We start from the raw sequence: 16,723 nt of genomic DNA, 5'->3' as shown, positions 1-16,723 counted from the left end.
CCCTGCAATTGCTTGTCCGTGCCACTGCAGGGATTTTAACCGGCAATTTTAAGGAGCTATTAACTATTCTAAATCCAATTAAACTCAGCTGAATTTTTTATTGTCTAGCTGCAATGCTTTTGTATTCATGACGAATTTAATAACTGAATTGCCACGTTTAACGCTGCAATTATTATTATTTTCGCTCACCTGCAAGTCGAACAACGACCATCGGCCATGTCGACACGACATTTCGCTTGCAACTCACGTCAAACATCATCAGCATCATCAGGACAAGATGCGGGGCAAAATTAGAATGTAAAAAAACACATCCAAGGCAGTCGTAATATTGGCTGCGAAATCCTACCTGTCAAATGAATAATCGGTTAAAAACCTGAACCCAAAGTTCTGATGCTGCCGCTGCTGCTGCTTGTGGCCCGTGTGTCGCTTGCACACACACACAGACACACAAAGATAGACAAAGATCCCCCATATAGCCTTAACAGACTGTAGGGGCAAGTGCTGTTAGCGAGCACCTATGAAGGCCGGAACGGCACACAAGGTGGTGGGTGGCCAGCACCACGCCCGACCGCCTTTGTCTCCCTAGTGGCAATGTTTACACACCGCACCAGGTACTCATTTGAGGCTGAGTCGACCTAGGGGAGGCACGGGACCGGTTCAGATAATCGGCACTGGTGTTGGCCTAGAGCGGGAATCGAACTCGTGTCGCCGGGTTCATAGCGCAGCGCGCTAATCGCTACCCTAAGTTCAAGTTCATGTATTAGGTATAGCCCTGTGAGCCATTCGGCTCTTCAATCGGGTGCAACCGCAACAAACAAAAAACATAAACATGAACAAAAAACATCTTAAAGTGAATATGTGACTAAGTGCAAACAGAAAATCCAAGAAAAGATATTGCAGAAAAAAACACCGTACACCAACGCACCCACACAGACACACACACAGACACACACAGACACACACACACACAGACACTTACTCGCAACGTGTTGGTGCTGCTGCTGCTGCTTTTGCTTTGATGGACCACACCAGTCTCCGTCAACTCGGCCTTCCGACACGCGCACCGCGTACTCGTACTCGGCGCGCGGTCGCAGGTTCCCCAGCACGAGGTGAGGCCGGCTCACGGTGCGGTAGGCCCACATGGCGGTGGGCACCTGCTCCCGGTAGCGCACCGTGTAGTACCTGCGGGCGCAGCCAGAGAAAAGAGGGCCGCACAGACAGAAGATCCTCTCCGAACCCGTCTGGCCTTTTGAAGGGAACGCTGCGGGCCGAGATATTCTGCTGGATGAAAGGCATCTCATCGCTCTCGCGTGCTCCTTGAAATGTTTTCTCCGTCTTGCAGATTTTTGCTCGATGGATGTCTTGGTGGCTCTCAGCTACAGCCAATTAGTGAGGTTTGTCATGTAAAAAAAACCGTGCCAGTTAGTTACTACTTCAGCACAACGGTGTGCTGGAGAATAAGCCGACAATATTTACAATTCGAGTACGTCGTTTTGCCCGTCATAACAACCAGCTTCATCAGGTGATTAGCCAGAATTGTTAAAAATAATATTGGTCGTGAAAGCCTCCGTGTTAACCCAGCTATTGAGGATATGTGTGTCATCATCTTCATCACGATCCCTGGGCAGCCCGTTGGTGGCCACTGCACATCTCGTCATTTGTTTCCACTCTCCTGTCTTGTGCCAATATGCTCAAGTAGTTTCACGTCTTTCTGGCACCAATCTGTGTGTGTGTGTCTACAAAGACAAAGACTCCCCGTATAGCCTTTTAAACTGGGGCAAGGGCTGTTAGCGAACACCTATGGGGCCCGGTCTGGCACACAAAGGGGTGGGTGGCCAGCACCACACCGGACCACCTTCATCTCCCTTGTGTCGATGATTAAACAATGCACCAGGGTATTCATTTGAGGCTGAGTTGACCTCGGGGCAGGCCCAGAACTGGTCCAGATAATTGTCACACTGGTGTTGGCTGTGAGCCAGAAGGTGAACTCCGGTCACTGTGTCTGCAAAACTTAAACCTGATTTTTTGGTCTCATCCTTTTCTCAAATTGAATCCCAATTGTGCTATTTGCCGTCATATCATTAGATGAAAACCCCATTCAGATCTCTCGCAGGACTGCACATCCCTTCACAGCCATCCGTGTCCGTCGCTTGCTGGTGCTTCGTGCCAAGTGATGGCAAATGACTGAGTGCATTAAAACCAGGAGCACATTGATTGCTTTTGCCAGGTCGAAAATATTCCCGTCTCGTACCCGATTAGTTTGGACACGTCAGACAGATGTCTGACGACATGCCAGATCATGCCACTCTCAACCTCTGCCGCTGCTACCCGATCATGCGGCACAGGCCCTGGGGCAGAGACTGGCACCCGGGCTCCAAGGTTGACCCACACGCAGTTCAAGGCAGATCTTGGAGCCCCGGCTGAAGTCGCTTGGACGGCTGCGGCTGATCGGTCGACGTGGGGAAGCAGGATAGCCACGACCCCGCGCCGGTCACGTGTATCGGTGAGCGAGCGCCACAACAATGGGCGCGTCGAAGTCTAAGATGACCGCGGTGATTTGTTTGCAGACCGTTAGGAAGTGATGGGCCTTCACGTGGGCCCCGAATGCAATTCTTTACCCCCTTGCCCTCATTCGATGGTGGGTGCCGCGTGCGCGCTTCGCTCACCGCTGCGTGCTGCCCTGCTCGTGCTCGGCGCTGTACAGAGGATCCCGCCACGTGATGAGCACCGACACGGGGCTCAGCATCTCCACCCGCACGTCCTTCATCATCGACACTCGCTCGTCTGAGCCGCGACAGAAGACAAAGATTCCCCCCCACCCCGTGTAGCCTTAACAGACTGTTGGGGCAAGTGCTGTTAGCGAGCACCTAATGAAAGCCAGTATGGCACACGAGGGGGTGGGTGGCCAGCACCACGCCCGGCCGCCTTTGTCTCCCCAGTGGCGATATTTACGCATCGCACCAGGTACTCATTGGAGGCTGAGTCGACATAAAGGAGGCCCAGGATCGGTTCAGATAATCATCACCGATGACTGCCGTAGGCAGAAGTTGGATTCGGGCCTCCGGGGTTGCAGTGCAGCGTGCTAACCGCTGTGCCACCGCTCCCCGACGCACACGCACACACGTGCACGTGTAAATCCAGGTCGACATCATCTGTCCGGAGTTCACAAAACGCATACTACTTTGTTGGGGAAATCAAGAGCGGTTGTCCTCTGGATAAACTTGCCACGAAAAATAGGAATGTAGAATTTCCACCGCTGGCTCAAAGCCGTAAACGGGGCATGAGTGTTACCCCATGCTCAATTGAGCAGGAAACCATATTGATTTTTTTTTCAAATAACACAAAGCAACAATCACGTGTTTTTATCCAGGAAAGCCTCCTTGAGTCTCGTGACATTCTCAGGAGCACCCTGCTTTGGTGTTGATGGCCAATTCCTTTTCAAGATTTTTTTTTTGTTCGTGGAAGAAAATCTAAGTGCCTGGAGGAAGCCGTACTTGAATGAGAAGGTAACACTCAAATGCGAACATGTCGGCCACAAACCTGCTTGCCAAACTTCCCAATCCCTTACACACTATTAGATACCCCCATGAGCACCATCACAGACAACGCACGTACGGTGAACCCCGGTCCGGGTGGAAACTGTCGGGTTATTTTATTTATTTTATCTTAAACACAATTTCTGAGCGCAAAGCCTTAAAGACCCCCAGTACGTCAAGTGGCCGGCAAACACGCAGCAGCGCGGCCTGTGCCCGGTTGCACAAAACCACGTCGAGTGAAGATTTATAAAAGTCTCCTTCCACAAATCAATGCGGCGTCTGCAATCAGCGGTGCCTTTTCGCCGACAGCGAGCGCCTGACCCCGCGACCTCACCTATGCTCAGGTGGTGTGGCCGTTGGGCAGCCGAGCCCGCCCGGCCCTGAGAGCGGATCGCCAGCACGTGAATTGTGCGAGGGCCTGCACCTATTTACGGACACACGCGCACACAAATATGGTACACACACACACGGATGCAAATGGAAGAGTGTTGGAGCAGGTGCTGTCAGCGGGCGTCTATGAAGGCCGCCGCAGCGTACGAGGGGGAGGGTGTGTGGCCAGGTCACTTTTGTCACCCCCGTTGCTGATGGTTGCACGCCACATTCGGTTTCTTATTTATTTTTCTACGAAGCGTCATTCATGCAAATTGCATCTCAACACTCCGGAGAATGTGTAACGTGCACAGTTTTTACACGGAGATGTTTGTGTCCATGTTGAACTTCGTTCGCACTGTACGTAGCCAACCGTGCTAGTTGGGGAAGGACGAGAAATTAAACACAAAAATCAGTTCTAGAGAAATTAATTTCAATCGAGGTTTTATAAATATAGATTGAGATGCACGGAAACCACAGACCAAGTGGGAAGGCATCCAGAACTGGCACTTACAATTGCCCAAGCTCTGTGTTCCTATAGTCTTTTGGTGTTTGGCCAACCCCATTAATGAGTGTTTATAAGCGTGGGAGGAGACTGCAAAACCCACGAACATAAGGGGCATAACACATAAAGGACATCATAATTATTATTAGTATTATCCTCATATACACTGGCGAGTGATGAAACATTCTAGTTTCTATCGCAGGGCCCAGCCAATCCCATAGAACCACCACGTTTGACTCCACAAAATGTGGTATTCATTTCATCAGCCCTGAAGGGAGGATGAAAATGATGGGCTGTTTCAACAAACTGACCTGAATTTAAACTCACACTGTTCCCAGAGACTGAAAGGCGAACACTCTAACCAAAGTGTCACTTCGCCAAACACAAACCCCAAGGGACCTGCGGTATACAATTGGAAATGCTCACAACACATATATGTTTTTCCCCCCAAGTAGTCTATGGATCAGATAGAAATGAGTACCGCCTTGGGATTACAAAACGTTCGTCGTACGAGTAATTGACTCGCTATGTGACCCAATCCTGTTTTTTGCTCCTTGGTAGAGTGATTGGGGGAGCATCCGCAAATATTCCATCAAAAATTAAGCCCTCAAGTTCAAGTTTCATTTACTAGGTATAGCCCTGTGAGCCATGCGGCTCTTAAGTCGGGTGCAACCGCAACAAACAAAATATGAACAGAGAACATCTTAAAGCGACGACGCGCAACAGAAACATCCTGGATAAACCAGCAAATCTTCCAGAAAAAAAACACCGTACGTTCAACGCTGTGTGCAAAAATCCCATTGAGGGTAGTCCCACTTTTTTCAAGACGCCTGGCCAGTGTGAAAGAGTAGGCCAAAATAGTCTCTATAGAGCAGTGGTTCCCAACTTTGTCTAGACCTGTGGACTTCTGTCAAACTTCAAACACTGCTCATGGGACCATCAGGCAACTCAGATGACAGTGTTTTGTGAAGAAGAAACGAATCGTGTCTGCAGAAATTTTGGCGGACCACTTCCCACAGGTTTGCAAACTGCCAGAAGTCGGAAAAGTTTACGTTTCTCTAACACTTTGTGTTACCTTCAGCAGTGGAGACCGCTGGGTTCGCTTTCGAGCTCCCTTCTTGCAGAATCCCGCCAATCAGTGGCGTGAGCAAGCAGTCTCTTGTAACCTCTTCCGATTTTTTAGTGGAGTGGATGAAGTGCATTCTTTTTCTCCCACAATAATTGTTTCAAGCGTGATACAAGCATGAAACTTGCTAGGGAAATATATTCTATGGGTCTTTCGGTAAAGCCACGTAGATAGAAAACTAAATAAATAAATATCACGACGTTTCGATCGCAACACAAGCAATCGTCTTCAGGTGAAGATGATTGCTTGTGTTGCGATACGTATTCCTGCAGTCATGAAAGCTTTAAGTCAAGGTTTGCTAGGGACATTCACAGCCGTGTATCTTTTCATAAACAAAAAACAATGTCGGCCATCTAAAATCAAACATGGCTGCATTTCCCCCCCCCCCCCCCCCCAAGATATCCACGATTTTTGGCTGTGACCACCGTTGAATTTGGCGGCTATCTTTGATTGTTTTAGGTCGGCTAACTTTTTTGTTGGTGCCTTATTAAGTGACCCGAGGAGATAACCACGTGCCGGATTCGGTGTTTGTATGACACCGTTTGGACGAATATTCATTCTTAATTTTTGAACTTTCGTGACTGCAGGAATTATTATTTGGTTCTTTCGGTTAAGTCACGTCAAAAGATAAAATAATAAATTAAATTAAATAATAGCATACGACGTTTCGATTGCAACACAAGCAATCATCATCAGGTATAATGAAATAGCGACATAAAATCTAACCAGAAAACTATAGACAGACATATTAGCAGACAGATATCACCAAGATACATAGAGAGAGCAACACAGGTAACAGAGAGGGGTGATCATCTCTGTGGGGTGGCCTTAAATAGACAGAGGGGGGAGGAGGCAGAGAGAGGGAGGGGGTTAGAGAAAGCATTTGCATTGATATGCAAATGCTTGTGTTGCAATCGAAACGTCGTATGCTATTATTTAATTTAATTTATTATTTTATCTTTAGACGTGACTTAACCGAAAGAACCAAACGAATATTCATGTTATCTGCTCCGCCATTCTCTTTAGATTATTTTGCTGCTATAGATTTCCACGCGAAAAACCACTTCGCTGAGCTTTCATTTGTGGCCAGGTCGCTTCTGAAAAAATAAGCTCATAGCTTAGTGGGATTTACCTGGTAACAGGAAAATTTTTGTTTTTTTTGTATATATTTTTGTATATATTGTATATATTTTTGTATATATTTTCAGCGATCTGTTTAACTTTCCTATACTTTTCACTCCTGTTGTGTTTTTGTATTGTGTGTTGTTTTAACGACCTGACCCGCCCCTACTGAACACCTGTGAAAAAAGAGCTTTATAGCTCATCGGATTCCTCCAGCAGCATAAATACTGATTCTGATTCAGGATGAGACGAAGCGGTCAGTCTGGTAGATCCAACCAGTCTGGTAGATCCAGTCTGGTAGATCCAGTCAGTCTGGTAGATCCAGTCTGGTAGATCCAGTCAGTCTGGTAGATCCAGTCAGTCTGGTAGATCCAGTCTGGTAGATCCAGTCTGGTAGATCCAGTCAGTCTGGTAGATCCAGTCTGGTAGATTCAGTCAGTCTGGTAGATCCAGTCTGGTAGATTCAGTCAGTCTGGTAGATCCAGTCTGGTAGATTCAGCCAGTCTGGTAGATCCAGTCTGGTAGATCCAGTCAGTCTGGTAGATCCAGTCTGGTAGATCCAGTCAGTCTGGTAGATCCAGTCTGGTAGATCCAGTCAGTCTGGTAGATCCAGTCTGGTAGATCCAGTCAGTCTGGTAGATCCAGTCTGGTAGATCCAGTCAGTCTGGTAGATCCAGTCTGGTAGATCCAGTCAGTCTGGTAGATCCAGTCTGGTAGATCCAGTCAGTCTGGTAGATCCAGTCTGGTAGATCCAGTCTGGTAGATCCAGTCAGTCTGGTAGATCCAGTCTGGTAGATCCAGTCAGTCTGGTAGATCCAGTCTGATAGATTCAGCCAGTCTGGTAGATCCAGTCTGGTAGATTCAGCCAGTCTGGTAGATCCAGTCTGGTAGATCCAGTCAGTCTGGTAGATCCAGTCTGGTAGATCCAGTCAGTCTGGTAGATCCAGTCTGGTAGATTCAGCCAGTCTGGTAGATCCAGTCTGGTAGATCCAGTCAGTCTGGTAGATCCAGTCTGGTAGATCCAGTCAGTCTGGTATATCCAGTCTGGTAGATCCAGTCAGTCTGGTAGATCCAGTCAGTCTGGTAGATTCAGCCAGTCTGGTAGATCCAGTCTGGTAGATCCAGCCAGTCTAGTAGATCCAGTCTGGTAGATGCAGTCAGTATGGTAGATCCAGTCTGGTAGATGCAGTCCTCAACATGGGTGGAGGACTCAGTGAGTGAAGTTTGTGGGAGCAGTGACCCATGGCGGTCGCCATGGAAGAGCGACAGGAAGGCGACTCGCCACCAGTGAGCGGTCTTCTTCGTTGCAAGGCCCGTGGGCCACTTGCGTGCCCTGGTGGCCTTCTAGTGCAGTCACTGACGTGCCCCCCCCCCCCGACGATACACAACGAGTGAAAAGACCCCCCCCCCCTCTCCATCACCACCACCAGCATCATCGCGCTTCTGTCAAACCCCCAATTATTTTATTTTTATTAATTTGAATTAAAAAAAATTACCTACGTGACTTTACCCAAAAAACTAAGAGTATGAATCCTTGCAGTCACGAAAGCTTCAAATCTAGAATTAAACCCCCAATGGTTTGGGATGCGTGTCGGTCCTCACCCACACCGGGTGATGGCCTCATCGGCGACAGTGACCCACCCCTCTGAACATCGGCGAACACAAAAACGCACCGCGCACGGAGACGGACGGACTCGTTCAGCAACGCAAGCGAGAGAAGAGAGGCGGGGGGGGGGCGGGGGGTGGTGGGGGCTGGCTCTGGCCCTTGGCCACTCACCGAGCTGCGATGCCCCCTGGCGGTGCAGGAAGGAGGCCGCGGCGCGGCCGTGAGCCGCCGGGTTCCCCGCGGCGCCCTGCAGCACGGGGCCGTGGTTCTGACGCCGTCTGGGTGGGGGAGCCACCTCCTCCACCTCGTCCACCGCGTCTCCCCCCGTAGAGCCCGGGTGGAAGTTGAAGGTGACTCCGTCTCCTCCCGAGTGGATCCGGAGCGTCAGCGGCTCGCGTTTCTCTGCGAAGGCAAAAGGGGTTGGGGGGGGTGAAACCCGGCATGGATTTCTCTTATTCTTAGGTTTTTTCGGTAAAGTCACGTAGGTAAAAAAATAAAATTAATAAAAGTAAAATAAAATAAAGATCACGACGTTTCGGAGGCAACACAAGCTTCCGTCTTCAGGTGGAACCGTAGACGGAAGCTTGTGTCGTGATTTTTATTTTATTTTTTTTATTTATTTTACTTTTATTAATTAAAAATTTTTACCTACGTGACTTTACCGAAAAAACCTAAGAATATGAATCCTTGCAGTCACGAAAGCTTAAAATCTAGAATGGATTTCTCTCTCTGAGATTTTGTTTGTCTCTCGAGCTAGGCTGGCTTGAGAGGAGGGGGGGTGGCGTAAGGCACTACCACGAGGGTACAGGGCGGTCCAAATGCCTTGTGACCCCAATTTAATTAATACTGGACATATGTGAAAAAGAGCTTATAGCCTCGTAGGATTGCTCCAGTGCGGTAAAAATAAATAGTCTTCTCGTTATGAATTCTCTAAAACGTAATATAATTGTAAAGGAAGGTGTATTTAATACTAAAATTAATATGCAAAGGACAAAAATGTTAGAGGTTAATTAATTGGGGGGGGGGGGGGCGTACATTGTGCGGCCATCCATAACGAGCTTGTCTTACTGGACACCACATTCCGTTAACCACGTGTGCACAGGTGTATGAAGATCATTAAGAGACAACATACGGTGAGATGGATGGATGCATGCATGTGGCCGAGTGCCTATTTAAAATAATTATTCGAACAGCTTCGTGGACTAATTCCGGCTGAGAGTAAGCCGTGGCGTGTAACCCTGTAGCGTGACTTTGATTAAGGGGCGAGGGGGGGGTTACAACAGTCGGTGTTTAAACTTTAAACACATGTTAGAGGCTTAATAGAATGAGTTGCGATACGATCTGCTTGTTGTCTGCCGTGCACTCTGCACGGACTTCTTTCCCGCACAGAAGTTCGTGCTTGTGGCCCATGCCTGCCTTAATAGGCGCTCACTAACAATCTGTTAAAAAGGCTATGTGGAGTTCACCCCCGTGTGAATATATGAGCGGTAGTGTAGCGGGTAGTGCGACACGAGCTCGATTCCAGATCACGGGCCAACACTAGCGAAGATCATATTAACCGGTCTTGGGTCTCCCCTAGGTCGACTCAGCCTAGTACCTGGTGAGGTGCGTAAACATCATCAGTAGAGAGACAAAGGCGGCCGGGCGTGGTGCTGGCCGTAGCCGGGAGTAGAACTCGGGTTCGCGGTCAAATTATGAACACCTTCTCCAGAGAGGCCGGAGTCAAGGGAGCTGTTGGTTCACGCAATGCTACCTAAGACGTCCAGTGCTTTGTGTATGCCCACGCCGCTGCTGTTGAAATAGTTGGTAAATGGCCCTGCCACGAGTCGTTCTTGGGGGGGGGGGGGGGGGGGTCTGGCGTCTTTGCATCGCTCTTAAACAGAAAAGAATGCCTCTGAAGGCGTCTGTGTGGACGTTTACAATCACCGTGCACCTTGGATCGTGATGAAACGCGTGCATTTGCACTGCATTGCAAAGTCGTGTTTTCATCATTGACTGCAGTGCAATCGTAACTTATCACCCGGTAAAATACTCCTTGAACTTACAGCCCTTTTATTTCGATTTAAAGCTTTCGTGACTGCTGGGATTCATCTTCTTGGTTCTTTCGGTAAAGTCACGTAGACAGCGTCTCCCCGACAGACCTGGTCTTCACCTGAGGACGGCTGTTTGCGTTGTGGCCGAAACGTCGTGAGAATTATTTTATTATGTTTTATTTTTATTATTTTTTATTACTTCCCTTCTACGTGACTTTACCGAAAGAACCAAGAAGATTACAGCCCTCTGTCTATGCACTGCTGGACGAAGGCCTCCCCATGGAGTTGTTTTGGCCTTACTTCACCACAATGGTTGCTAATGTTAGCCGTGAGCAATAGTGCATGGGTCAGCAGTTATCCTGCTGCTGTGTTTGTCTCACCTGATGACGAGTGCTTGTGTTGCGATCGAAACGTCGTGATCTATTAATTTCCCATCTACGTGACTTTACCGAAAGAACCAAAGAGTATGGATTCCTGTGGTCACGAAAGCTTTAAATCAAGAATGTGTGGGCGCTTCGTGCCTACGCAGTTGCACCGTCTGCACACTCGATGGCTACACCACGAAGCCCCCTGGCCAGCTCTTCATAACCGGTGTGCCGTGCACTGCGAGAGAGTCCCCAGGTGTTACATTTGGTAATTGTAGGAGAACGTCACTGTTCGTGAGCTACGGCAGAGACGAACTCGCCGTGCAGTTCAGTGACCGATCTCCCATTTGGAGGCGGCCCGGGCACGCAGCCGTCACAGTCCCCACCGCCGGGCCTCTCACATCCCTCGCTTGATCGAGCCGGATCGAAAGAGCGTGTGAGAGAGGAGTGGGAAGAAGAATGGTTGAGAGAGGCGTTGGCCGAGGCGAGCTGTTGTTGCATCACAGGGCGCGTGTTCCACGAAAATAAGAATTGGAGTTGAAGTTTTATTTTTATTTTCTCTCACGGTAATTCACGTTTTTGGACTCGATTCGGTTATAAATGGACGCACACTGTTTCACCCTCCTCCGCCCTCGCCCGATTGGTGCAATGCCATCGAATACATCTGGGATCCGTCACCCTTGTTGCTGTTGCTTTTGTTATCAGCGGGTTAACTTTCAAACGCGACTCGCGTTTCCTTGCTGCTGCAATATTAATTAAAGACGCGAAACACAGTCGCCCAGCGCTTACATGCCAATTTGTTTCCGTTTCAAATCGATGTTTTTTGTTCTTATACTCATTTAAAGGCGCGTGTCAATCCACTGGGGGATGACACGCGGGTCGTGGGGGTTGTTTGACCATACTTCACCACGCTGGTCGATGCGGGCTTTTAAATGGGGAAGGGGGGGGGCATTTAAGGGAGAGAACGAGGAGCGGTTTAGTTCCTACTCGCCACTGATGTTCGCCGCGGCCCGAAGTCAAACTCGGGTGGACGAGTTTGCAGCGCAGTGCGCTAACCGCTGCACCACCGCTCCATCGCCTGCGTACATTAACTGAACCTGTGATTTTCCTTTAGTTAACGTGCTTCAGTAAACATTCTCTGTGCGTAAACTCTACCAACTTGGCACAGCTGCAGATATGTATCGCAAGCATACACTGCAAGATAAAGTGCTGTTAGCGAGCACCTATTAAGGTCGGAACTGCACTCGATGGAGGTGAGTGACCAACACCAACGTACGGCCGCCTTTGTCTCCCGAAGGTCGTGACACACGGCGTCGTACCGAGCCCAGCGCCCTCTGTCTCAACTCGCTCCCGTGATGATCGGGCGCTGGCACCATCAACACGGACTGTGCTCATTTGCGTCTCGCGCTGTGTGACGGTGCTGAAGGCTGTGGCGCTTTCCGTATCATCGACATTATTATCCATCAATGCGTAAAGGTGCAGTCCTGCAATTGCTTTGCTCACGCCACTGCTGGCGGAACGGGTGCTCAAACGTCCTCCCACATGTAAACGCGGCGCTCATTCAGCTGCCTGTAACACCTTCGTACGTAGAGGACCGCAGAGCTTGGGCGAGAGTTGACGCCGGCTCACTGCCGCGTGGCTGCTGCCTTCCCACTTCTCTGAGTCGCTCTCTACTCGAGCGACGAGTTGAACATTATCGTAATATACAACGAGAGGGTGCTCTAGAAGGCACCTTCTCGACAATCTCTTGGCCTACTCTTCCGAGACATCTGGCCAGACGTCTTGTGAGAGGTGGGCGTTACCCACGTTTTTACCCCCGCCGCACGCGACCTGTCACACAACTGTGGAGTGCTCAGTTAGACTGACCTGCTGGGTGGACAGATTCAAGGGGGTTTTAGAATCTTGCACCATTGTTTCAACTGCCGTGCCCGGGAGATCGGACAGGCGATGCCAGCATTGCAAGTCCCGTGTGCTAACCCTCACAACGAAGACATTTCCCCTTTATCATCATCATCATTATTGCAGCTTCAAGGGGCGATTCTGTGTAAGCGGACGCGACTCTGTGTAAGCGTACGCGACTGGCAGCTATCACCGTTATCAGGGGAAGGTTTTCCGTGCGATCGTACACGCGGTAATTGTCATCCGCGCTGTGAGACGTACACACAAATATATATGTTTTAAAATCTTAATTATATTCCAATTGTGCGTCCAGCGTTGAGTCACGAGCCGCAGCTACGAGTGTGAAACTCGGTGGCTGCGCAGCGGGTCTGGAAGAAGACACCATAGAACTACTTCTGAAAGTCATTCAGGTCTCGTTTATCCACACGACTCGAGGCACGCCACTTTGGCCGCTCTGCAAAGAGCGTTGGTCGCATGGCAATCAAATGTTTAAGAATCTCAGAGATGGATATTTTTTTCAGCCGGATTAAGTGACGACCCCGCATGTAAACGCGGTGCGTGTTTTGTGTGCTCCTTGGTGATTCGGGCTCGAGACAGTGGCAGGTACTGGGAGCTGCCGTGACCACCCCTTGGTGGCCAGAGCTACGAGTCGGGGCCCCCTTGACAACCACCGTGTCAAAGAACGCCAACAACGCTTATTTTGCGAAGACGGAGCGCCCCATACAGCGTTAAGTGTTCGAGACCGTGAGCGCAACGATGTGGTGAGGCTAGAAGAGCCGCGGTGTAGAACATCCTGGGTTCGACCGTGCGAGACAAATCAAATATTGGGGCCCCACCTGAGCGATTTTTGTACCACCTGAGCTCATGTCGTTACCCCTCTGGCTAGAACTACCAACTCGCTGCTACACTTGGCAACGCGGTTTAATCACGAGTGGCTGAACGCCGAACCAGTGGAGGTTGCCGTTCGTGTTGGCTCAGTAGTCGGGAGCTGCGAACACGCGGCACGGTTCATGCACGGAGCATGGAGTTGGCTGCGATGGAGTTCTTGGCAAACAACAGCGGTTCGCATTCCCAACATTCACTCCGCTCCGCGTGTTGGGAATACACGCCTGGTTTATATGCTAGCACACTGGGAGAAGAAAAAAATCCTCAAATATAACAATATGTTTTATTTGGAGACGGAAAGAAGTTTGCTTAAATGTGCTTTGAATCACGATACTCCACAACAATGCATTATGAGCTGATATACAAGATTGCTTTTTTGCATTGAATAGAACGGAATTGTTTTGGGTTCTTGCTCTGTCCAAACAAACATCTGATAACCTGGCAGCATCTGTTTAAGAAACCCGACTCTACTGATGAAACCCAGACAGTTTAACACGTATGCGTTTGCGACCAATATCCGCAATAGAGGTTTTTGTGGAGATCCAGAGAGTCGAAACTGTTCCAGAGTTTCCTTGTTTAAACAAATTATGCTGGATATCGATCTGGAAAGTCAAGAGGCCAATTAACTAAAACAAAGCCGACTTAGAGAATCAGAACATACTTCTCCGGTTATATGTGCAAACTTCAGTCACGTGACAAAGGCCAAGGCAAGTTTCACGCCACCCTCCATGTGTGCTCACTAGTTGTTTTTACAACTTGGAAGCACTCACAAAACCAATCTCTTTAGTATTCGCTCGCTCTCGAAGGCAGAGAGAATGCCTTGGAGGCGCGAGGGGGAACCACCAAGCCGTGAGTCGGCGTCAACAAATTTCCCAAGCTCTGCAATCCTCGATTAAGATACATTCGTCCAAATAATGAGTTTGTTATACACGCAGGGAGAAACCCACGCTTCTGAGGAAGCAACGCTCTATCCCATGTAGAAGGCACAGATAGAGATTAGTTCGCAGTATGGCAACCTCCTGGACGCCTAACATTTTGCGTGATCCACCAAGCCTCGTTGCCTCCACAGTTCTGAAGTGTCACGGACGTGTATAGCCACCACTGCCCAGATAATATTCGCGTGTCCGGCATATGATCTGCTAGTTATGAACCTTCTTCCACTTTCGATCAAATTTTCGTCGCAGAAACACCCAAAGTTATGCGAGTTACCCGATTCACTGACGTGAGAATTAAAGCAATCTATGAGTTGAGGTTGGCACTTCCCTGTGAGTGAAACCAAACAAGCCTCTCGGTGGGGGGGGGGGGGGGGGGGGGTTGTCGTGAGTGGAGGGGGAGATTTTAATATTAAAACTGTGGTTTCCAACCCTTCTAGAACGTCACTAGAATTGACAGCAGTCGTTCAAGTCACGCTTGTCTCCCTGCATCAGAAACATCTGCATATTAACTTCTGGAACGCATTCCATGCCGTGTTGTCAAAGCCTATGCCTCGTTGCTCACACACCAGCGAGTCTGTAATCCGACGGCTGCCACCAACTAATCTTCACTTAGCAAGACTGTGCAAGACTCTTTGTATAAACCTCAATATGTCCTGAAAAAGGTCAGTCGCCCAAAACGTCACGATCCTCATTTACTCATCTGGCAGTATAAAACACCCCTGCGATTATTTGTATGCTGTCAGCAGACGAAAGTTGCGGAAAAATCTAGTGTTGTACTGTATGCACCATGCTCTTTCTATGCTCCCCACCTTCATCAACTCCTTAACTGATCCGCGCGACGCAATACGTTTGTACGTATTTTACATTAACCCGATATTTTATATATGCATGTTCACTAGTGAAAACATCTTGTACATTGTCATGTATTCGGTGATATGTGTCTACAACCCGAGTACGTGTGGTTGTAGAACATTATAAGAAAAACGAAATATAAGCGGCATTCCATTCTGTGTCTGTAGAGCTAAATAAAGGTACGTTTTAGTCACGTCGGCCTATTGGCTTCACGGGATAAAACATTGTCCAGCAGCATTTGTTGCTTAAGCAAGCAAACGCGACATTCTGAATATCAGCAGAATTAGGTTTATTGCTATGCTGCAACGTGGGTTTAACGCATGCGGCTTTCTCTTGCCAATACGAACTCAGGGCAGCATTTGTTTTCGACGAAACCCAGGTCGAAACCGGTCTTGAGACTTTGCATGCGTGCACAAATGTTGCTGGGTGGTATTGTTGTTGTTGTTGAAGAAAGCCAATATACCCCGAGGTGTTTGTTTATCATCGTTGCAATTGCCACGTGCCGGAGTGTCCCGATGATGCGTTCCCTGGGACTCACCTCTGTGAACAGCAGACCCCGCTAGTACAGCCATCACCAGCACAAGCAGGACATGGGTCACCATAGCAGTGTGTCTGGCGGGGAGAAATCCTCGTTAGAATTGATTTTGTAAAAACAAAAAAAATGCTTTTATTTGCTTGCAACTTTTGTGGAGTTATGCGCGCGTGCTCATGAATACATTGTCATGTTGTTGCTGCTGTTGCTGCTGCTGCTGCTGATGTCTTCGAGCACGCCTTGGGCTGTCTGGACGCGTGGGGAGAAGTTTGTTGAACACGTGCGCTGCTGGACTTCTCGTCCCGGCTGGGCGTGTGAGAGCGAGTGGTGTGTGTGGTGTGTGTGTCCTATCTCTCTGTCCGGCGCAGTCAGTCCGTCCAGCAACTTTCCTCTCTCTCTCTCGCTCTACTGCTCGTGTGCGTTCTCGTCGTATCGAGCATCCATGTGCCAGCAGCTTAGCCCCGTGACTGCGATAGTGCAACCCCAAGTGCCGAAATTATAGGGGAGGGTGCTGAGGCTGTTTGCACACATGCATGCGCCTCCACCACTCGATAGGGGCGGGTTGGAGCGCGCACGCACGCCGCCCTGCTCAGTTGGATGAGTCTCGTCTTGGCACAAAAAGACCCTCGGAGTGAGGATTGGGAGGGGAGCGAGAGGAATTGAGGAAGTACGGGGGGCTTAGCGAGGAGGTGGCGGTGATGGTGGTGGTGGCTGTGGTTGTTGCTTGTGTTTGCTCTTGCCTCAACAATCCCCCTAGCCCCACCTCCGCCCCAAAGATTGATGGAATCTTTCATCTGCAGCGCGCGTCACTGCGGGGATAAGCTGTGCGTAAAAGTCGGCTGTTCCATTGCGCGCTCTTTACGCAGAAGCCGTGGGGGGGGGGGGGGGGGGGTCTTCGCCTCGCCAACTGCCCGCGGCCCAGCGGCCGTGCGCGTGTCGCGAGCAGCGCGTGACGAGG

General features: G+C 49.4%; 1 protein-coding gene across 2 annotated transcripts in view; it reads right to left on the bottom strand.

Annotated features, from left to right (window-relative positions):
* LOC133353580 (fibronectin type III domain-containing protein 1-like) overlaps window positions 1–16,459 on the bottom strand; it is a 67,741-nt gene extending 51,282 nt beyond the window's left edge. Inside the window, exons 1-6 of one of the 2 annotated variants that reach the window (XM_061569938.1) lie at window positions 15,950–16,459; window positions 15,772–15,845; window positions 8,436–8,666; window positions 3,871–3,960; window positions 2,667–2,784; window positions 980–1,182 (exon numbers count right to left, since the gene is read on the bottom strand). In XM_061569938.1, the coding sequence (XP_061425922.1) occupies window positions 980–1,182; window positions 2,667–2,784; window positions 3,871–3,960; window positions 8,436–8,666; window positions 15,772–15,845; window positions 15,950–15,957 (724 nt within the window). In that variant the 5' untranslated portion in view covers window positions 15,958–16,459. The remainder of the gene's footprint in view (window positions 1–979; window positions 1,183–2,666; window positions 2,785–3,870; window positions 3,961–8,435; window positions 8,667–15,771; window positions 15,846–15,949) is intronic. The other variant, XM_061569947.1, reaches the window with a different exon arrangement.
* Between the last annotated feature and the right edge of the window lie 264 nt (window positions 16,460–16,723).

Source organism: Lethenteron reissneri, chromosome 6 (assembly GCF_015708825.2).
Source record: "Lethenteron reissneri isolate LAM-NWPU_2019-01 chromosome 6, ASM1570882v1, whole genome shotgun sequence".
Lineage (NCBI taxonomy): Eukaryota > Metazoa > Chordata > Hyperoartia > Petromyzontiformes > Petromyzontidae > Lethenteron > Lethenteron reissneri.
This window is presented reverse-complemented; position numbering and strand designations above follow the sequence as displayed.